Source organism: Physcomitrium patens, chromosome 25 (assembly GCF_059467195.1).
Source record: "Physcomitrium patens ecotype Gransden chromosome 25, ASM5946719v1, whole genome shotgun sequence".
Classification (NCBI taxonomy): domain Eukaryota; kingdom Viridiplantae; phylum Streptophyta; class Bryopsida; order Funariales; family Funariaceae; genus Physcomitrium; species Physcomitrium patens.
In genome coordinates, this window is record NC_143434.1 from 2,473,402 (window position 1) to 2,496,982 (window position 23,581).

General features: G+C 37.2%; 2 protein-coding genes across 4 annotated transcripts; one reads left to right on the plus strand and one right to left on the minus strand.

Moving 5' to 3' along the window:
• Nucleotides 1-13,777: 13,777 nt before the first annotated feature.
• On the minus strand, nucleotides 13,778-17,731 carry LOC112278348 (ruBisCO large subunit-binding protein subunit beta, chloroplastic). The gene is made up of 10 exons (XM_024511688.3): nucleotides 17,341-17,731; nucleotides 17,025-17,150; nucleotides 16,736-16,873; nucleotides 16,495-16,590; nucleotides 16,092-16,334; nucleotides 15,302-15,784; nucleotides 14,985-15,161; nucleotides 14,730-14,822; nucleotides 14,359-14,575; nucleotides 13,778-14,185 (listed from the first exon to the last, which is right to left on the minus strand). The coding sequence occupies exons 1-10, from the start codon at nucleotides 17,566-17,568 to the stop codon at nucleotides 14,172-14,174; spliced, it is 1,815 nt and encodes a 604-aa protein (XP_024367456.1). The 5' UTR covers nucleotides 17,569-17,731; the 3' UTR covers nucleotides 13,778-14,171.
• A 285-nt stretch (nucleotides 17,732-18,016) lies between these two features.
• Nucleotides 18,017-20,205, plus strand: LOC112278349 (uncharacterized). 3 transcript variants are annotated; one of them, XM_024511689.3, is made up of 3 exons: nucleotides 18,017-18,256; nucleotides 19,094-19,394; nucleotides 19,505-20,205. In XM_024511689.3, the coding sequence occupies exons 2-3, from the start codon at nucleotides 19,194-19,196 to the stop codon at nucleotides 19,754-19,756; spliced, it is 453 nt and encodes a 150-aa protein (XP_024367457.1). In that variant the 5' UTR covers nucleotides 18,017-18,256; nucleotides 19,094-19,193; the 3' UTR covers nucleotides 19,757-20,205. The 3 variants fall into 3 exon arrangements, with proteins under 3 accessions (XP_024367457.1, XP_024367458.1, XP_024367459.1); XM_024511690.3 differs by having other exon boundaries at nucleotides 18,250-18,428; XM_024511691.3 differs by lacking the exon at nucleotides 18,017-18,256 and adding an exon at nucleotides 18,743-18,859.
• The last annotated feature ends 3,376 nt before the right edge of the window (nucleotides 20,206-23,581 follow it).

Here is a 23,581-nt window from a genome sequence, read left to right on the forward strand (position 1 = left end):
TGAAATTGGTGGAAGTACGGAAACTAGTGAGTTTTGGGCTTCTGCCATTTCTACAATGCAATAAGGGAAATTACCTCGAGAAGCGTTATTGAGAACTGTAGCTACAATACGAGGTAGAACAGGTTGGGAGGATCCTGTTGAGTCTCTTTCAGTTCATGCATATATTGCTAAGAGCCAACATGAAGCTTTGATGGAAGAAAAGAGACGAGGAAAATTTGATGATACTAGAGAAGGAAATTCTTCTAAGAGGCAAACTCGAGGAGACAAGGCTTGGGAGGCAGCTTCACAAGAATTACTTGTAAGGGATACCTCAGCATCATTGGGAGAAAAAACAAAGGAGACAAAAGATAAGGGCAAATCAATTGCTTATAAGCTACTTTCTGACATTGAAGTGCAACAAATTTGAAAGGGGTGTTGAAAGAACGTATATTAAACACTAAGGTGGAATTCACATTGAAAGAAGTCTTGGGAATTGCAAAGAAGGAGTTTCATGATGTTATCATTGACAGCATTAAGCAAAAGAGGCAATTAATGGGCGAAACTGGAATGAGTCATGCTATTGATGCAAGAATATGTAGAGATGAAGAAGAGGTTGATATTGGTTACAAGCAACCAATAAATGAAAAGAATGGGTATAATCAACGAGTACGTTTCGAAGATTGTAGTGACAAGGAAATGGAAACTTTGAGCCATTATACTCGGAAACATTGGGCAAGGATAACTACTGAGGTATTGGTGAAAGTAGGAGATATAGAAGAACCAATAGTTGCTTTCGTCGACCATGGTTCTGAAATAAATCTTATGTCTAAAGATCTTTATAAGAAGCAAAAATGGCCAATTGATATGAAACATGGATGGGCAATTCGAGCGGCTAATAACACATGGGGCGAATTATATGGAGCTTGTCCAGATGTCAAAATTCGGATTGGGGATGTTGCGACGGAGCAACATTTCTTCGTTCAAGATACAACGTCTTATCCGTTGATTTTAGGACAACCTTATATCACGGCAACACGGATGGAAACAAAGGTACTTGACGATGGTTCTGCTTATGCAAGGATACGGAGCGAAGATGGGAGGAAAGCTGTGCAATTTCTAACAGTACCTCCTAACCATGAACGGAATCGAGATAGGTTGAGGGAGAAACCATTGCCAAAGATTGTTGAAGGATTTAAGGATTTTGGGGAGGTACCACTGTAAAGCGAGATTATGGAGGTACAAAAGAGGAGGTACTCTCACGAGATGAAGGTGCCTTTGATGCGAGTTTTATTGGTATATTGGAGAATGGAAATATTATGTATAAGAAAGTTGATGATTTTAAAAGAAAAGAAAAAAAAAGATTATATGATATTGAAGGACAATTACGCAAGTTAGGTACATTGCAAGATGATGAGAGGATTTTAGGTGTTTATGAAGAAAATGGACTGGAAGATTCATTGGAATTGATTACATCTATTGGGTTAGGGGATAATGATAAGATTGTTGAGATTCATTCAAGAGAGATTTATACCATACTTGAATCTTTTCAAGCACCAGAAGTCACTATAGAGACGAGATATAAAACGGCAGATAAGAAGGTAAAGCCTGTTGCCGGACCATTACCAGAAGATTCTAAAGAACAAATGGAAGAAGCATCAAAAGAAGCAAGTTTAAGAGATCCAATGAGTATTGGACATCAGTTTACTAAAGAGACTTTTGAAGAATTGAAGATTGGTTCTGATGGTTCTTTATTGCCGGAGGAAATTACTTCCTTCAAAAAGATGTTGGCTAAACAAGGTAGATCGTTTGCTTTCGAATCTCATGAAATTGGGTGTGTGGATCCAAATATTGTAACACCTATGGTTATCTTCACTGTACCGCATGTACCTTGGAATCTAAGACCGATTCCAGTACCGAGGGCACATTTACCTAAATTGGTTGAACTATTAAAAAAAAAAATAAAGATGAAAATATTGGAACCTTCATTTGCGCCGTATTCTAGTCGATGGTTTACGGTACCTAAGAAGAATGGGTCACTACGGTTTATTCAAGATATGCAACCGATGAATGCAGTAACTGTCAGGAATGCAGGAATTGGGCCTATTGTGGATGAATTTGCTGAGGCATTTGTTGGAAGGGCGATCTATTCAATGGGTGACTTGTATTTAGGTTATGATCAATTTCAACTTGCCGAAGGAAGTAGAGATATGACAACAATGAGGACACCACTTGGATTGGTTAGAATGTGTACTCTTCCTCAAGGCGCGACCAACTCGGTTGCGCATAAGATGAATGGAATGAATAAGGTATTGAGAGATTTTATTCCGGAAAAGACTATGCCTTTTCTGGATGATGTTCCTATAAAAAGGTGCAGAGAAGGAGATAAGGATGAAACTTTAGATACGAGGGGGTGTCGCAAATATGTTGTTGATCATATACAAGATTGTGAAAAGATTTTAACTCGGCTTGGAGAAGTTCATCTTACATTATCGGGTATGAAGTCCGTATTTGGAGTACGAGAGGTTGTGATTGTTGGACATTTATGTGGATCTTATGGAAGAAAACCAGATCCGACTAAAGTTGATGCAATTGGAAGGATGAAAGAGGATTGTGATTCTTTAACAGAGGTTCGCAGGTTTTTGGGTGCATGTGTATTTTATCGAATCTGGATCCCTCATTTTGCTCACATAGTGGATCCATTATATGAACTGTTACGCAACAGTTACCGATTTAAATGGAAAGAAAGGCATATTCAGACAATGCAAAGATTGAAGAAATTATTGATGTCACCTCCAATATTGAGGAAGGTTGATTATAAGTGCAATAGACTAGTGATTCTTACTGTGGACGCTAGTCCAATTGCCATTGGATGGGCTGTGGGTCAAGTTGATTCCAGTGGGAATAGATTTGCAGTTCGGTTTGGAGCTAAAGTTTTAAGTATTCGTCAGCGTGCATATTCGCAAGTCAAAAGAGAACTTTGGGGAGTCGTTTTGGCTATGAAAGCTGAAAAGGACTATTTGATTGGGGCAGTAGTAGTAATTGAAACAGATTGCTTGCCATTGCTTGGAATGATTATTAACTGTTCAACGCCAGATATTGCAATGTTGAGATGGATTGCTTATATTAAGTCACTAAATCCAGAATTTAAGCATATTACTGGGAAGGACAATTTAGTAGCAGACATGCTATCTCGAGCAAGATACGAGAGGGAGGACGAAATGGTTGAAGACATTGATGACGTCGGATTGAAATTCTATTCAATATCAAATCTCAACAGAGAAGACAAGCTATTTCTTGAAGAATCTTATGAAGGAGAATTATTGGATATTGGTCATTACTTGAATACCTTGACTAAGCAGGGGAATTGGTCTACAGAAAAATTCAAACAAATAAGAAAAAAAAGTATATGGATTTTTACTTCGAGATGGATTCTTATGGAAGAGACCGAAGAAAAGAATTGGGATGCCACAACGAGTGATACGCAAAAAGGAAGAAAGACTAAAATTATTAAAGGAGTTTCATGATAGTTTATGGGCAGGGCATAGAGGAATCTGGGCTACTTTTGCTAAACTCAAGGAACGATATTGGTGGAAAAATATGTATCGATATGTGCTCTCATTTGTAGAGTCATGTGAAATCTGTCAATCGTATTCTAATATTCGACATCGAGATGGTCTTCATCCTATGTATCCTCTGGCTATTCATTTTAAATGGGTTGTTGATTTGGTTATTATGCCAGTTGGGTTATGGTAGATGAGATATTTGGTTTTAGCTCGTGAAGATTTATTAAATCAAGTAGAAGGAAGAGCATTGAGGACAAAATCTATAGAGGGGATTTGTAGGTTTTTGCTTGAAGATGTCATTTGCCGCTACGGATGCGTAGGAAAAATCACTGCAGATCGTGGAGAATTAAATGCACAAGAAGCTCGTGAGTTCTTTGAAAGATGTGGAGTTAAACTATCACTGACTACTGCTTATAATCCAGAAGGGAATGCAAAAAGCGAACGCGGTCACCTACCGATTGTAAAAGCATTAGTTAAAGCTTGTAATGGGAAAGTTAAAGAGTGGCCACGGCTTTTGTCATTTGCATTATGGGCTGATCGAACAACACATAGTTCGGTGACAGGATATATGCCAGTAGAACTTATGACAGGTCAAAAACCAATTATGCCGATTGAAGAAAAGGTATTTACTTAGAGTATGCTACCATGGGAAGATGGATTGACAAAAGAAGAACTTCTGGCTACTAGGATTCGATAATTGGAGAAAAGAACGGAAGATGTGCAGATAGCATTGGAAAGGTTAAAAAGAACAAGGTTACAAAATAAGGCGCGATTCGATAAGCAACATCGATTGAGACCAAAAGCAATCGAGAAAGGTGACTGGGTACTTGTTTATGACAATAGTCTGGATAATCAACATAGTACTTTGTGAAAATTTTCAAAACGTTGGTTTGGACCATATGTGGTAACAACAGTTCATGATAATGCGACTTACTCGTTACGGGAGTTAGATGGTATAAAATTGAAAATACCAATTGCAGGGAAGCGAGTAAAAATATTTAAACAAAGACACGCAGAGATGAATATGGAAGACCTTAATGAAGGTATAGAGATTCAACAGCAAGAAGATGAAAGTCATTTGGATAATGAAGGTGACGAAGACGAATAGGACAAAGAGGTAGAGGATATATTCTGAATCAAACAGCAATTGGATAAATTGGTGCATACCGGAGGATGCACAGGTTCAGAGGGAGTGGATGTCGTGTTGTAACACGAGTATACCGTGAAAATATAAAGAAAGGGGACTTTTATTAATGTTCAGTTATCTCGAATATTGAGAGCAACGACCAATTCTAGTGCAAATACTGAGTGGCCAAGATCAGTCACCCCGTTACAGTCAGCCGGGGCATACTGAAATACTCCATTCGATTCCAATAACGGGAGTCAGCAGGAAGGGAAAGGACCAATTCACGCGACGGGTGAGCCTGGTTCGAAGAGCCAATTGAATCCAATTTCGAGAATCCAATCCGGGTCCTCTTACCCAATATGAGACCTGAATTGGTCGGGCAACCTAATGCAGTCTAATTACGGGGAAATCCGGGTCTTACTACTGGACTCTTATCCAATATGAGACCTGAATTGGTCGGGCAACCCAATGTAATCTAATTACGGGGAAATCCGGGTCTTACTACTGGACTCTTATCCAATATGAGATCTGAATTGGTCGGGCAACCCAATGCAATCTAATTATGGGGAAATCCGGGTCTTACTACTGGACTCTTATCCAATATGAGACTTGAATTGGTCGGGCAACCCAATGCAGTCTAATTACGGGAAAATCCAGGTTACTACGGGCATCTTACCCAATATGAGACGTGAATTGGTCGGGCGACTCAATGTGGACCCGAGTACGGGGTTTTGATTCTGTTTCAGGCTGTCCTATTCTCTGTGCTGTTTCAAGGAACGTTGTTTTCGGTAAATGGATCTCTTAAAGGTAAAAACGGAGGAAAAAAGCTCTGACAGCGGGAGCCAATTTCAGATCTAAGCTCAGACGATGGGAGCCAATTCCGGATCCAAGACGGAAGTTTGGAGAAATTCAGAGGATAAGGTTAGGGGGAGAATAAGTTTTGGGGGGGTTTTTTTTGGATGGAGGAGCTAGCTTCAAGTTTTTTCTTCAAGGTTACTAGTTCGGTTTTTCATTGGAGGTTGGAAGATCAGGGATTGTAGAGGAGCTTCATGCTTTGGGTCGGGGAAGAAAAGACAAAGAATTGGATTTTTCTTCTTCATAGAGTTTTGGGAAGACTGAGGCAATCGTTGCTGAAGTCAGTGTTGTAATGGTGAATCGGGATTTTTTAATGAAGTGGGTTTGATTACTCTTGACTGTTTTGTGAAATCGAGTTACGTCTATGATTGAAGGATTAAAAGGGTGTCTATAGGATTGAGTATGCGGAGTGAATGAAATTTATTGGGTTAATCTAACAAGACAGTCGGTGGATACAAGATCGTAAGTACAAAGCGGTATCAGAGATTAGCAGATTGGGTTGTTTGGGGTTCTCTGTAGCATCTAGAGATCTACCGGCTGGGGCAAAAAGGACTTCGACAAGCAGTCGAAGGGCATCCGTATAGATTTACGGTGTATTCTTGCAGTCGTTTATATTCCAGCAGTCAAAAACTGATAGACTGCTTGACTATTGGCGAATCTCCATATTACCTTCTACAGCCAGATGCCCAGCGCATTCTCGAGCAGAAAAGCACGTAATACGACACCGTCACGTCAGCAAATAAAGGGTCTTGAGTCAAATCTGCTGGTTGTTGGTTCTCCATCTCCTCAATGTCACAACTACAAAGAAGCTACAAACAAGGATTGAAAGTAGAATGTTATCTTGCTTAGATTTTGTTTCTTTTATAAAGAAGGTTTTCATCTTGATTTTGATGGATGTCGTCGATGAAAAGCCTCCACCGCCTTTCTTGCATTTACAAGATTCTTTACTCACTTCTATGTGCATTCATTAATATCATATCCACGCCAATGGACAAGATATTCTAATTTATTTTGGCATCGCCTTGAATCTAAGACTTCTTCCACTTCAAACTCTTTATTATTGTCCACTTTTATATGAAGAGGTGGAACTTGTCTTCTTCTTGGTATGTCCACTGTCTTGTATGATTCAAGAAGAGACACTTGAAATATTGGATGGATTTTCATTGACTCCAATAGGTATAAACGATATGCAACTGGATTGATTTATATAAAAATAGAAAATAGTCCAAGTCTTCAATAGTCCAACTTGTCACAAGGACGAATGGACTTGATATTGCAACGAAGTAACCATACCTTATCACCCATGTAGAATGGTGGTTGTTCCTTTCGATAGACATCCACATTGATCTTTTGTTGTTCTTGAGCTTCTTTTAACTACACCTTCATCATTGCATGTAGCTCTAACAAATGAATTGCCAAATCTTTTGCAGCAAGATTATCAACTTTTGAAAAGTCAAAAGTATCAAGTTGTGGATAATAACCATAATTGATAAAGAAAGGTGTTTGTTTTGTAGAAGAATGTACCGTGTTATTGTAAGCAAATTCTGCCAATGGCAAAAGAGTTGTCCAATCATCTTATTAGTAGTTAATGGTACATCTTAAATACTGCTCCAAACTTGATTGAGGATGGAATGCCGAAGATAGTTTTATATCTACTTTTAAAATCTTGAAGAGAGTCTGCCAAAATCTTAATACAAATTGAATTTTTCTATCTAATATAATATCTTTGGATAATCCATGATAGCGATAGATATTGTTAAGAAAGAGCTTAGCTGTTTCTTCACCTATGATAGATCTTGTATATGGTACAAAATGTGCCAACTTGGTAAAATGATCTACTATTACAAATATAGAGTCATAAGAACCTAAGATTAGAAGATCTATGATGAAATCCATAGAAACAAAAGATCATACTTGTTCTGGAATGGATAATGGCTGAAGAAGTCCGTAAGGTTGATGACGAGGAGTTCTTGATCTCGAGCAAACATCATAAGATTATACAAAATCTTTGACTGCTTTCCACATTTGAGGCTACCAAAAATCCCTGGATATTAATTCAAAAGTTTTATTGTACCCAAAATGTCCTATTACTGGAAAGTCATGACGAACTTGAAGAACACGTAATCGAGCTTCACCTTCTTGAACATATAGGCGTCCCTCAAAATATAGTAGTTTCTTCTTGAATTCAAACTTGGAAGTATCATAAAACTTTGAAGGATTTTCCTTAATATCATGTATAAGAGGATCAAAAGACATACTTGATTGAACTTGCTTAATGAAAGTTGAATCAACAGTTAGTGTTGATTTCATTGCTCGAAGATGAAGATGCTCTGGCTTGAAGAGAATTATCCGTTGTTGATCGAAAGCAGCATCTCCTTCATTTGGTGCAAGGTAAGATCGTCTAGAGAATGTATTTGACAAACCTTGTTGTTTTTTTGATCGATAAGTGATCTTGAATTTGAATCTTGACAAAGACATACTTCAATGGGCTTGGCAATGATTCAAAACATGTGCTGACATAAAATATTCAAGGTTCTTGTGATCCGTATATACTGTCACTATGCTAGAAGCACCTTCTAGATAATGGCACCATTCTTGAAATGAGTCCACGATTGCAAGAAGTTCTTTGTCGTGGATCTCATAGTTGATCTCCATTATTGAAAATTTTCTAGAATGAAAAGCTATTAGATGAAGTTTATCATTTGTTCCCATTTATGATAATACGGCACCTAAAGCAAAGTCTGATGCGTCTCTTTCCATAAAAAAATGGCTTAGAAAAATCGACGCGATATAAGATTGGTGCAAAAATAAAGGTTGTCTTCAAAGCTTCAAATGCTACTTCAGCTTCTTGATTACATTGAAGTTTGTCTTTACAAGTCAAACGTGTAAGTAGAGCTGCAACTTGAGAGAAGTCTTTGATGAAGATCCGATAGTAGTTGGCAAATCCCAAAAAGCATTGGACATCTCTTATTGTTTTTGGAATCTTCCAATCCATAATAGTTTGAACTTTCTTAGTATCCATCATAAGTCCATCATTTGAAATGATATATCTTAAGAAGTCAACTTGAGTAGTGTGAAATACACACTTTTCTAACTTGGCATAGAGTCCTACATCTTTTAGTTTTTATAATACATGATGAACATGAAGTCCATATTCTTTTATGTTCTTACAATAGATTAAGATGTCGTCTAGGTAACAAACAATAAAATCATCTAAAAACTCCTGAAAGACATCATTCATTAGATGTTGGAATATTATTGGTGCATTTATAAGTCCAAAAGGCATGAATTTGTATTCGAAATGTCCATACCTTGTTCGAAACGCAGTCTTCCATTCATCTCCTTCTTTGATGCGTACCAAATTATATGCTCTTCGTAGATCTATTTTTGTATAGATCTAACCTTGATTCAAATGATGAAGGAGTCTAGATATCAAAGGTAGCGGGTACTTGTTATTTATAATAATTTTATTGATTCCTTGATAATTGACACAAATTAGCAATGATTCGTCTTTTTTCTTCACAAATAAAATTGAAGCTCTTATTGGAGATTTGGAATGGCATATGAAGTTCTTGGCCAGATTTTCTTCAATATACTCCTTGAGTTCATCCAATTCATTTTGAGATAAATTATATATTGGTCCAAATGGCGGTGTTGTAATACATGAAGTCTTGCTTGAGAATGCTCCAGGCACTTGGCTATGGAAGGAAGAATGGAAATTGTAATAAAAAAATCCTAATTCTAATAGAATACTAACAATGCTCTAATTAGACTATAATAATGCTAAGTAAGCTTAATCAAATTCAAAAAAAACTCAAAGAAATTTCAAAAAAACAATAAGAATTCTTAAAGAAACATTAGAAAGAACACAAATATCACTCAAATATATCTCAATTCAATCTTAATTTAATTCTAGTTAAAATCCTATTGAACTTCATTCAAACTTTAGGCCAAAACTAATTGAATCTTAAATCCTAATAAAATCCTAAACCCTAAATCAAACCCTAAACAAACCTTAAACCGAACCCCAACCAAATCCTAAACCAAATCCTAACCAAAAGAACCCCGGAGTCGTCATTGAGACTTGGTTTTGTGCCCCAGGGTCTGATTTCGACCTTGGTTCATAACCGGCCCTCTCCGGGTATCAATATCTAGTTTTTCTAAGTAAATTTTTTTTAGAATTTATTCTTAACTTCCTTCTAAAGATGCCTATATCATTTATTTTTTCCAATCTACTTTGATTTGGCTTACTTATGGTGCTACAAATTAAGTAGAAGTCACCCTTCTAAAAGGCAGTATTGGTACCTTTTAATTTTTCTATCCCTTTGGCTATTAACTATATTTCTAAGATAATTTGTTCTAATAATTTGAACGAAGATTTCCTAAATTATAATAATCTCCACACTCTTTCACCTATTAATCGTGTTACATCATGACAGCAGTTGTACTCTTTCTTGAAGGTCAATTGAGTAGTCATAGGAACAATATTCCGAAAGAGTATCCGCATTCTTCTTCTCAAATACATCTTGAAAATCTTGATATTGGCTTGAAATGCCATTTGAAGTCTTTCCACTAGTAGAAACAGGTGTGGCATAAATGACACAAGGTGATCCTTCTTTTGCAGCATGCAAGAAAGCTCTTGCTCCTACAAATATAGATTTAATTATACTAGACTTATGACTTTCTACTTAATTAACTACACTCTTTGTTATACTTTCAAAAAAATTAAGACTACGAGAAGTCCAATCTATTTTAGGATTATATTTTTTTAGCCATGATAAACCTAAAATAACTAGATTAGAAGAAGATCTAATGATATTAAATAATACAAAGCTACTATGACCATTAGTTGCTATTTCTGTAGGAAGGGTTTTATGATTAACATCTCTTGAAGACAATAGACGACCATCTATGACTTCTACATGAATAGATTTAGTTTTCTTCACTAAAAATATGCTATGTCTTTTAGCAAATTCTTCATCTAAGAAACATGTTGAAGCTCCTGAATCTAGCAAGGCAAAGGCTTTGTGATGTTTAGGTCCTAAAATAACACTTATCGTAAAACATGGAGAGGGTTTTGAAGAGAGGATAAGACCTTCACTAGGCATTGTACAAGGTTTCTGCCGCACTGTCCCTATTGTAGTTAGACAAATCCATTTTCCCACATGCTATCTTCTTTGATCGCCGTACTCCTCATTTTATGGTTGCGTTGCTTCTTTGGACAATGTTGAATAGTGTGCTTAGGTTCTCCACAATATAAGCACAATCCTTCCTGACGAGAATGAGTCTTTTCTTACTCAGTAAGAGATTTGAAATGTACCACATCAGTTTGCATATCCTCTACTTTCGAATGTATGTGTTGAAGAGATGTTGGTGTTGCCATTGAATTATAGTAACGTTGAGGTCCACTTGTACGGTTCTCAGATCAAAATTCAAAAAGACGATTGTCGCACTTCACAGCAAAGTCAATTGCTTGATTCAAAGTTTGAAGATCAAGTAAGTTGAGCATTAATTTTTTTACCTCATATTATAATCCGTAGAGAAATTGACTAATAAGTACAACATCATCCCACTTGATATCAGTTACAAGTTGTCAAAATTGTGAAGCATATAACGTAACTAATTGATTGCCTCGTCACAAAATACGGATCTTATTAATTGCAACACGAATTGCATCATGTTCTCCATACATGGATCGAAACTCTACCAAAAAAGCCTCTAGATTATCCAATATTGGATCTCGTTATTCAAGAAAAGATAAAAACTATGATAATGCTGAACCTAAAAGAAGCGTACCATTGAATCTAACTTGGGATCCTGGAGTTGGATAGCTTTGGGATTGAAGTTCAATCACAAGTTGTACTTGATTGATAAATCCTCTAAACTTTGATCTGGTGCCATCAAACTTCTCAGATAGGATAATTCTTGGTTCTCTAATATTGGAAGGGCATTCCACCATAAGAAGAGGAACATGATTTGGTGCAGATATTGAAGCAACTCCAATCATTTCTATATCTTCACTTCCTGACAATCTTATTGCTCCTTGTGGTGGTAAATTGAGTTGATGCATCGCAAGCATTAACTCTCTTAATATGTTTATGGATTGAAGTAGCTAAAATTATCATATATTAAATAAATAGGTTACTTACAAAAGTAAACAACTTCAATATATCTCTAGAAGAAGTATTTTTAAGAATTGAACCAAAGTTACATCATTTAAAAACTTTTGGATATCTAGCACATGTGCATTTAAGACATTATTCAAGAAATAAATTACAATCATGATTTATTATTAGAAACTTTATAGATTATGATGAATAAATAAAAAAATATATGATATATCTACACCATCTCAAGAAGATCATTGTTTTAAGGGATGTCGTATTTGAAGAAACAATAAAATTGAAATACAATAAACCAACAAATAGCAATTCAATTAATATAAATATTGAACAATAAAATATGGACATCTTAACTATGGACAATCTCACAAAGGTCATCTTCCTACAAAATGAATTTTCAAGGCAAAACTTAATACTAACAAGTCACTACAAAAACATAAAGCTAGACTTATGGCACAAGGATTTGAAAAAATGGAAAGAATTGACTATGAAGAAACATTTGCATCAGTATTAAAATGGCCACCCATTAAAGCAACAATATTAATTGCACCTCAAAAGGACTAGGAATTGTATCACATGGATGTCAAAACAACTTTTATACATGAAGATTTCAAAGAAGAATTTTATCTCTAACTATAAGGATTTGAAATACCTAAAAAAGAATAGATAGTCTGCAAATTCCAAAAAGCACTATATAGATTAAGACAAGCTCCTAAAGCATGGTATGAAAAGATAGATTTGTATTTGAAAGGAGTCGATTTTAAATATGGCATACAAGACCATAACTTGAACTCAAGATCATCAAAAAAAACAAAGTTATTTTCATTGCATTGTATATTGATGATCTTTTCATGATATGAAATTGTATTGAAAACATGAACAACTTCAAGAAAGAATTATATAATTATTTTGAAATGTTTGAATTATTTGGAGGAGAAGTCACACTTTATTTAAAAGCAAAGTACATATAAATTAAAGAAGGAATTTTTATGACACAAAAGGCCTATGCGCAAAATATTTTAGCAACCTTTAGTATGAAAAATTGTACTCGAACAACAATCCCTGTAAGCAAAAAAATTAAACTCAAAATTGATATGGGAGAAAAAATAGATTCAATACTTAAAGCATTGTGGAAAAATGTTTGCACTTGACTCATATACGTCCTAACATACAATTTGCTATAAGAGTAGTAAGTTGATTCATAGCAAGATCTTAGAAATCATACCTACTATTAGCAAAGAGAATCTTACAATATATCAAAATCACTCAAGATTATGGGATTTTATATTGAAAAACTAACCAAACTCACCTCATTGGATATGTCAACTTTGACTGAGTAGGAAACCTAGAACAAGCACAATCCACCATTGGTTTTGTCTTTAGTAAAGGAAATACATCCGTATCATGGTTATCTAAGAAACAACTGACTATGGCTCTATCATCATCGAAAGTAGAATATTCTACTCTAGAGAAGTCGCTTGGCTAACCATGCTACTCAAAGATTTATATCTAGAAACCAACAATCATATACTGTGCCAATGCTGCAAGTATGGCCACAAATCTGAGAGTATAACCAGACAAAATTAAACATATGCAATTATTACTACAATTATATATATATATATATATATATATATCATTAATGAGCAACTTAAGTTCGGCGGCATGATTTGTTCGACCTTCAGGTGATTGCATATGAGGTCAAACATGATTCTTTGCTGCAAGATTCGCACCTCCTTTCGACTGCAAAAGTCGGTTATTTGACATCATGGAAGAATGCTAAAGATGGATTCGTTCTTCTTGAGTCCATTGTGCTTACCTATGCTCAGCACATCATAATCCAGACTCCAATTTGCAACCTCTTAATTATCTCATTGCATAAAAGTTGTAAAAACTAAAGCAGGACAGTATGAATCAATGTGATTACCCTTCAAAGAGGTTAGGTTACAACCCCCAGATAGAAGTACAGTCAAATGCAAAATTTTAAGTCCAGTAGTTGAAACCTTCAAGCAATTTCGAAGTATTGAGAGCAACGCAGCATCCCGAACTTTTCTAATAATAAAAATCTCACTATTTCCGTGAAGAGATTGAAGCGAGCAAGAAAGCACAAACTAAACCTAGATACAGCACTGTAAACAAATAACATATTTTCTTAACTGTTATTCCAGATCTCAGATGCAGTGGTAGACATGTACAACAATGGACGAAAATCCAGCACTTTGAAAAGGATTAGAGTGGAAAAATTCGATTCGTAAATTTCCACCATGCATTGAAACCTTAGATACCTCTATAAATCTACGTGTGTCATAGCAGTTGCGTAGCGTCTCTGAATGAAGCTCACACCGGTAAATTGGACTCTTCTTCTAATTGTCTTCCTAGGAAGCTGCTCTTCATGTTGAGAGTTGCACTGCAAGATGAGGCGAACATCTCCTAAACAAGTCTCACCACCCTAAATATTCCCGTTCCTACAGAAACAATCCGTACTACAGGGTCGAGCATCGCAAAAATATTAGGTAATCTCATTCTTCAGTAACCATAGCCTGCATCAATCCACACAAAAATCGTCTGTAAAGCATTCGCAGCAACACACAGAAAAATTTACAATCGTCCAAACAAAAGATCAGGTTACTTTAGAGCAATGCCATATATTTGTAAGATACTGCACAAACTTGACAGAAAATTAAAGCAGATGTAGCTCATTCAATGGACGCACCTGATGCATCCATGGGGTTGCCAGCTGGAACAGGCTCTGGTTCTTTGATTTCCGTCACTACTACATCGGAGGTCAAGAAAATCTTGGCTACTGAGGCGGCATGCTCTAAGCAGCACCTAACGACCTTGGCAGGGTCGATGATTCCAGCGGCCATAAGATCCTGATACTCACCTGTGGCAGCGTTGTAACCGAAGGCAGGGTTTTCATTAGCCAACACCTGTCAATCAAATAACAATTTTTGAATTAATTTTCAAAAAACGAATAAACTGATTCATTATCAAGCTTCACACATAAGGGAGAAAAATTCAGACACAATCCAAGAACAGTAACTCGTCGAGGTCCAGAACAATCAAAATCCAGAAAGAACTAACCTTCTCAACTACGACGCTTCCATTCACACCGGCATTTTTGGCGATCAACTTCAAAGGGTAACTCAAAGCCCGCCTCACAATTTCTGAACCAACCTGTCGAGAGGCAGGGTGACAGTGGCATCATATAATTAAAGACCTTTCCAACGTAATAACACAATCAAAATCAGTAGAGATCAGAATTAATCAACTGATCCCCCCCCCCCCCCAACAAAAGGTCTTCTGTGTCGTTACTACATGAAATCCATCACTACTCACCTTCTGCTCATCGTTGTCCAGAGTATCTTTGATAGCATCCACTTGGCTAGCCAATCTCAATAAGGTGCATCCTCCACCCACGACGATGCCTTCCTCCACAGCAGCCTTGGTGGCATTTAGCGCATCCTCAACACGGAGCTTCTTCTCCTTCAACTCTGTCTCGGTTTGAGCTCCGACCTGCGCAGGAAGTCCCACGTCAAGAGAGGCCTTCATTGTGCAAACCACAACACGGAACAATTTGAGAATATATAGTGGACGCTGTCACGACAGGGAGCTAACAGATTCTTATTATGATTGAAACAAATGAAGACATATACCTGAATAATGGCGACACCTCCCGATAACTTCGCAATTCTCTCATTCAGCTTCTCCTTCTCGTACTCTTGCTCAGCAATTTCGATAAGGTTGCGAATTTGGGCCACACGCTTCTCCACTGCATCTTGCGTGCTACCGTCTCCAACAATGGTGGTTGAGTCCTTGGTGAGGACGACCTTGGCGGCAGTACCCAACACTTCCGTGCCAACTTTGTCAAGAGATAAACCAAGCTCATCACGAACAACGGTGCCATTAGTAAGGATAGCAATATCATCCAGGTACTGGCTCTTCCTTTCACCGAAACCAGGCGCCTTCAAGGCAGCAACCTTGAGCGAACCTCTCAATTTGTTGACTACCAACGTAGACAGGGCTTCCTGCTCAATATCCTCGGCAATGATCAAGAGTGGGAATCCGCCACGGATGGTTTCCTCCAGAATTCCGATCATGTCACGGGCAGTTGTGATCTTCTTATCGACCAAGAGAAGCTGCAGGGTCCCACCATCAAGTGAACTCAGTCAAAGATAAATCTCAGCAATCATTAACATAGTAGTGCGCTTCACAAGTTAGTGGAGAATGCCGCAAGCTACTGACTCGTCAGACACAAAACCGTTCTTTCATGTTTCTGTAAGACAAAAAAAAATACGAAACAACGAAAATAAGCACGCTTTAAAAGAGTGGTTTACCAGCCTACCAGTTCTCTTAGGCAGCTCTACGTGAAAAGAGGTGGAAGTATCACGTTATTAAATACTATTTTCGAAAAAAAAAACTAGAGGGTTAAAGATACAAACATACCCTGCAGTTGTCGTACTCAACATCCATCTTCTCGGGATCAGTCACAAAGTAGGGAGAAATGTATCCTCTGTCGAATTGCATCCCCTCAACCACATACAAGTTGTTCTCAGCACTCTTGCCTTCTTCAAGGGTGACAACACCCTTCCGTCCCACCTTGCTCATGGCCTCAGCAATCATTTGCCCAATCTCGGGATTGTTGCCAGCACTAACCGCCGCGACATCAGCCAATTCGCTGTCTTCAACCTGTAATTTCGTCCCACCAACTTAAGTCAACTAAGAGACCAAAGAGGGAGCTTCAAATAACTTACAGCCCTCTTGTAAAATAGACATGCAAAAGAAGAACTAAAGTGATTTACACGAAAAGACGGGGAACTGCTTTAGAATGGGAAGCGTCGCCATATACCTCCTTAGACATCTTCTTCAACTCTTTAACCAAAGCGACGACAGTTTTGTCAATGCCTCTGGTGATTTGCACTGGGTTGGCTCCTGCAGCGACAACCTACGTGTGAAGAAAGTTGACCAGATTAGCTCAACTTCATAGATTGAGCCGAATATTCGATTCGAGTGCGATAACAACTGAGGAGTAACTTTGAAAGATCGCAAATACTACATTAAGAAGACATTCAGGCGGGTGATGAAGCTACCTTGACACCCTCGGCAATGAGCCCTTGAGCAAGAACCACAGAGGTGGTGGTACCATCACCAGCCAAATCGTTGGTCTTGGCAGAAGCTTGCCTAACCAACTTGGCTCCAATATTCTCGACTGGGTCTTCGAGCTCGACCTACATTGAGTTCAGCGCCATAGTCAATTCAACTAGCTAATCCCATCATAAGCAAGTGCATTACTTGAGTTCGCCACGTGGTTCTCAGGAGATTTCCAAGGAGCAGAAACACATGAACCTCGACCCTCACGTAAGGGGAGACACCACTAACCTCCTTGGCCACGGTGACACCGTCGTTCACAATCTTGGGGGACCCGTACTTACTTTCAAGCACGACGTTGCGTCCCTTGGGTCCCAAAGTGACACCGACTAGATCCGCAAGCTTGTCAACTCCAGCCTGCTCAAAACAACATTCCAACCAAGAGTGAGGAGACCCGAAACATTTTAGGGTTGAATTAAGATGCTGAGTGCATCGTGACTGCATCGGACATAAACTCCCTTGATCGAAACCCACTGCACGAGACGCGGGCAACAATGCAGACACAACATGCGCAAAACCCCAGTCCTGACCCAACAAAAGCACCCACCTGCATCCTCTTGATAGCGGAGCCATCCTTGTTGAAATGAAGCTCCTTCGCAGCCTTGACCGGCAAGCGATGCGCCACCCGCTGCCTCTGCAACTTCGCGACGCCACCAAAGTTCACACGGCCAAAAGCAGCGGAGGAACTCAAGGAGGATGCAGCCTTGTTCTCAGCTGCCACCCTCAGGGAAGAAGTGGCAGCGGATCCGGCCATTGCCATGGTGGTGGCAGCCATGAAGCTACGCCCCTCTCCTTAATCTGCAACCTACTCAATTCCTCCACCACAATGCAGCAGCAACAAGCTGAATTACAAAATACCTCGCAAGGCACCCACACTACAAGAACACCGCGACGTAAACAGTTGGTTTGACTCCCGTGCCGAGGAATTCCAGAGGATAAGGCGAACTAATGATAAAAGGGTCTCGGCTAACTTCACATAAACATGAAAACCAGGATGGAGAGGAAGACTCCAGAGAATGACAACAGGACATCAGGGTCAAATCCAGAACCTTCTCACATCCTTAAACCCTCAACTCTTGTCAGACGCTTGGGTTTTGGGGTCCAAACCCCAACACTTTTCTGTAACCACCCATTTCGAGGATGATATACTCGCGATGAGAACTAGGATAACGTTCTGCGGTCTTCCGGCTGGAAAGGATTCGAGAACTGGTGATGTTTATGATGCTACCCTGTTGATGAGCAGGGTGGTGCCCTACCTATGATTTTTTGTGGTAACCATGTCCAGTCATCGATCCTGGAACCGACTAAGAGTTTTCCCGTTACAGTGGTGACGAAACTGCAATCTTTTTCGCCGTCTTGTCACCGTGCACCGAGTTCAACCAAGACAAGACCATTCTACCAGTTCTACAGGATTGTTTCGCGGCCAGATTTTTCGAGTTTGATTGTGAATCAATACAAGTGCGGTATGAACTCTTTTGTATAGTCTCTGCATTACTTGTGTGATCATCGCATCCTTTCGTCTTTACAAATTTTCTGCTGATTTGTTTTTAGGTCTGTGGGTTGCAATTGACGATGAGTATTCCGGTGTGCCGGTGACGTGCTAGTGAGTTCTGTGTTCTGGAAAAGACGTTGGAGGTTTAAAATTCGCTCTCTCTGCTACGATAATCCATTAATTCTTTGTTAAGACAAAATCCGATACGTGTCCTGCACTTAGCTCTGAGCAGTTTGAGATTTTGTGAATTGTTGTAGCGCGACACTTAGGTGCCCTTGTTTAAGTTGTGGGTCAAAGGAGTGCCGCCAGCGGTCGACCTTTTTTAGATTCCCATGTCTATGACTTCGACATTCTAGTTCACTTATGTTAATTTGGTTAGCAATTGGCCGGTGATTTGCTTTTAAAAGGGATCCTGGGTCTATTTGTTTTTCTAGGATTGATGGTAGAAGAGGAGTAGACGATGAGATTACTAAGAGTTCTCCTGTAACTTGCTAAAGCTGGTTACTACTCTGGAAACAACTTTTTATGATCTGAGAATATAGGTGGACATCAGCTCTTTCGGACATGCCTCGAGGTGGCCGAACCCTAATAAAATGCTGCTTCGTCTTAGATCCTTAGAGCTGCGTGACATCTTGGTCATCTTTTTCCTGCAGGAAGTTATGATTCAATTGATATAAAATCGATTTGAAATTCATTGGACTCTTTTGCAGCACGTTTCTTTTTTCTTTCCTCTACCTGCGTCGATTAGAATTTTAAAAACATCTTGTCATTGCATTATGTAACCTAACTTTGATTGTGGGTTTTGCAGATGCAAATTCAAAGGGAAATATAGAGTGCTGGAGGTTCTGACCTCATCGAATTGTGAAGTGCCAGTTATTCAGCTTCTCATTTCCCCTATTTTGAGCAGTATGTCTTGGTTATGGGAAAAGAGTGGGACATGGAGATGGGTCGTTATGAACAGTAAATACAACAAGGGATTTTTCTTCGCTTTCACTACTCTTTGTTTTATGGGCTCATGGGCGCTGGGAGAGGCAGTTATGCGAACGACAAATATGTCTCAAATTTCGCTGGATGAAGAGCTTCGGAGGCGAGCAAGGCCGGATTCCATGGTGAGGACCTCACTCGTTGCTAAAATCTACCTTAAACCTTAATCTAACACGATATTCTTCAATTTATGATGTGAATGTGCTCAACAACAATTTATGGCAATCTTGCGCAGATGGTGGGACAAGTGAACAAGGATAGATTAAGACAGCTTTTGGAAGAAGTCCAGCGGAAGGAGAATACCGAAGATAGATATGCAGCAGCACTGCGAGGGGAAACTTTAACTGGGACACCAGGTGCTCGTGTGAGAGGTGGTGCAGGAACCAGTATGCAGTCCCCTTCTTCCCAGCCAGAGAAGATTGCTGTCTCTTTGCAAACGGGGCAGACTGTTAAAGATACCAAAGTTCCAGCAACTACCACCTCGTGAGACAAATTGAGCTGTTTCCTTGCTGTCTACTTCCTGTTACTAACTTTTAAATAGGCAGTTGTGTGCACGGTCAGTAGATCAGATGGTATTTCTACTTGTAGAATTCTCCAGTCGCTTACCAATGAAGGCTCGTCAACAGGATGTCACGCTTACCAGCTTGAACCTTGCTAAGCAGATTGCTCAGTGACATCTAAAACTTCATGAACAAATAGAGATTTTGCATAGTGGGTCCTATCCAGCAAGCATTAAACTTGCAAAGAAAGGGTTAAGGCATCAATGTAGTGCTTTCTAATTTAGCAAACAAAGAAGTTCAGGGTCTGACCATTTTTAGGGCATCTCAATCTTCAATTTGAAGCTTGCATGTCTCTAGAAGACGGAGACTTAGAAGTTCAACCTTAACTCTTACTCTGACCAGAATTTGAATTATCCAACAAAAATCTTGCTTGTCACATCTTCTTTGCAATTCGAGGAGTTAAGTGTATTGGTAATCAATGTAAAATACCAAAAACATCTGATAATTACTTTTTGAACGTCAGTCGATGGTAAGATCATTACCGAGACTAGTGTCAAGGCTTACCCATTGCATGACAAATATGTAACTATATGTGTAGTACAATTGTCCAACATAGACAACAATGTTTCATGATACTGTTCTATCTAACTTTTGATTTTTCAGCAACATTGCGTGACTGTATGTGATATTTATGTCATGGAAGTGATAATGAACGAAGTTATTTGATCTTCGAGAGTATGAATGTATTCAATTCTTTATAAGTCAACAATGGATTCTATTTGTTCGGATGTTTCCAGATTTGTTTACTTGTACAGCAATTGATTTTCCTTCAGACCTCCTTCCTTTCCACTTCTCACATTAATAACTTTGATATGAAGGTAAAATACGATGCAAATTTCTGTTCCGGTAAAGAGAATAATGAATGTGTAGTAATTTATGGCATTGTCATTATTCGATAGATATTTGTTTGTATATCGGTTTTGTGAAAATCAATTGAGATGAAAAACAATTTTGAAGTATGAATTCAAAAGTAAAAAATAATATTCTTTCTTGATTAACTAGAAGTTGGTATATGTATCAACTATGGAGATCCTAACATAGTTTGGTGGGTTTCTTATTTAAATGTCAATTAAAAGTATGACTTTTATTTATTAGATTATCAACACACAAATTATCAAATTATATAACAATAACAAGAGTCCTGTTATTTAATTTCAAATTTATTTTTGAAATGTTTTATAATTCTTAAATGTTTTTAGAATTCTTGTATAAAAAAGAACAATCATTTTTAACATAATAATAATAATAATAATAATAATAATAAACCTACAATCATGTAAATCACCATGTAAAAACTTTCAGTATTTAAAAATATATATATATATATATATATATATATATGAATAAGTGTTTTTTATACGTGTTTTTTCCCTTCATGACTTCATCTTAGTGATATTACCTCCACATAAAGTGATTTAATGTAATTTTAATACCATTTTTATTCAAATCATGTTTTTTCAAAAAAATATGTATATATATATATATATATATATATATATATATGTTTTGAAAATTATATAGTCTTGACAACATTTATTGGTGTTGTTTTTAACAAATCTACAATAATTGAATTCAAATCATTCAAAATATTTTGTGAATGAAAAATATTGCTATAAGAATTTTAAAATCATAGTTTTGCAAAAGTATTTTAATATTTTAATATTTCATATATATTAAATATTGATGCTAATATTGAGATTTGATATTCTTTGTAAGTTTTAATTAAATTTTTGTGCAAGCACATAGTAAGTGCCTAAATACCACGTCCAAAGCTATGGATTTTTATTTAATATTTCATGTATTTCTAACTATTCATAGGAATATCTTACTCTATGACCTAATTTATTTTAAAAGGTTAGAGTTCCAACATTTATCATTGATAATGATTGCATAATTTATCCCAATTACTTTTGGTGTAATTCAAACAAATTCAAGTATCCTGGTGTCAATGTATTTTACTTTTTAAAAAGATCATTACTATAACAAAAACCATTATTAATAGCACAAAATATGAACAAAAAATATTTTCATCCTAAAAGTAATACAAATTTTTCATTGTCAATGTCTAAGAAATTATGCTTTTATACAAGTCCAAAAGACAATTACATATAATCCAACTATTATACAATTATACTAAAAAATATACTACTTTATTAGGATTTTTTTTTTAAAACAAAACTCATAAATAAAAAATATTTTAAAAATATATAAAATTATCCAACAAGTAGTTTCTTAAAATTATAATGAAACCTTTTATATGTATACATATGCTGGAACATTAAGAAATTATAATGACAAGAAAACACAGCATTAACAAAATAAAATGACTAAAAAAAAAAGAGTTAATGATCATAGATTTATAATATAATTAGAATTTAATTTTCTAAATTTTGAAAGATCTTTTTTAAAAATAAAATCTATAAATTGCTCTTATCTTGATATATTTGGTAAGTTGTTTGATCAACAACTCAAAAACATCAGTTTTTAAATAAAAATGGTCATGTGAGTTTAAATAAATTATAGAATTAAGAAAAACAAATAACTTGTTTCAAAAGACAAGAGTGTTGTTGTGAAATTGTAATCAAGAGAGTTAAGGTTCTTTAAAGAAATGCAAATCATCAAAAAGATTCAAGAGAAAATTCATAAGTATCATATTTATCTTAATAAATGTTGTTACTAATGAACAGAAGGTATTCTTAGCTAATCACTTATAATCAAATCATTAAATGGATTTTGGTGATGAACCATTTCATTCCCATTATTTATGATCTGTAAAAACCCATGTACTTAATTTGAACAAAAAAAGTAAATAAACATTTTATTACCCTGTATTACATTATATTATATCGTTTACATTACCTTATTAGATGTAAATATCATAGTGGTTTTTACAACAAGTTTGTAGTTCCGTGAAGTTGGTTAGTTAATCATTGATTTGGAATTTTAAATAGAAATAGAAAAAAAATCCAAAGAAAGAAGAAAAAACTATATGTTATATGCATCTTCATTTACAATCTTAAAAAACAGTATTACATCAATATTCTTAGAAACACAATTACTTGTGATCACAATGTATCCATGATTTGAGATTGAAAGCTTGACCACTGAATCAAAAAGAATAAATGAAAAAGAGACAAATAAAAAAACGGATGTTAATCATGTTCAAAAGCACACTTCTCATTATTTGCTGAGGGTTTCACTTTATTGCCAATTATAGCCAAGTGAGCATCAAGATGGGGAACTCAGTGGGGAACGTTGAGAACTGGAAGGGTTGGGAACAAGGAGGACAAACGCAACGAACAGCATCCGTCACCAATAAGGATGAAATTCATAGACGATATATTTCATCCTTCCATTACTTCAGAGCTCTGGTGAACAGAAGTCTCCACGGACAGAACTCTTGACAAGGGAGACGTTAAGGCATTCATCCACATCCATCCGAGACACCACTTTCGCTTCAGCCCGTTGAACGCCGTCTCGTGGTCAGAGAGCTAAGGCCTACTTACCGACCAGCCCTGGTCCCGCCCACCGTGCAAGTATCCCAGTGATGGTCTCCCCGCCTTTCAGATCGATTGACTCAGAACCTCATCGGTCAGAGATATCCTCCACCAGCGACCGCACTCTAACGTTGGGGGTAATTTACCGTCTGATGGACGGAGAAAAAAAGTCATGGGCGACTGCTTTTCGCTCTCGCAACGCAGCGCGAGCGAGCGAGCAAGCGAGAGAGCGAGAGAGAGTAGGAAGGAAGTTGA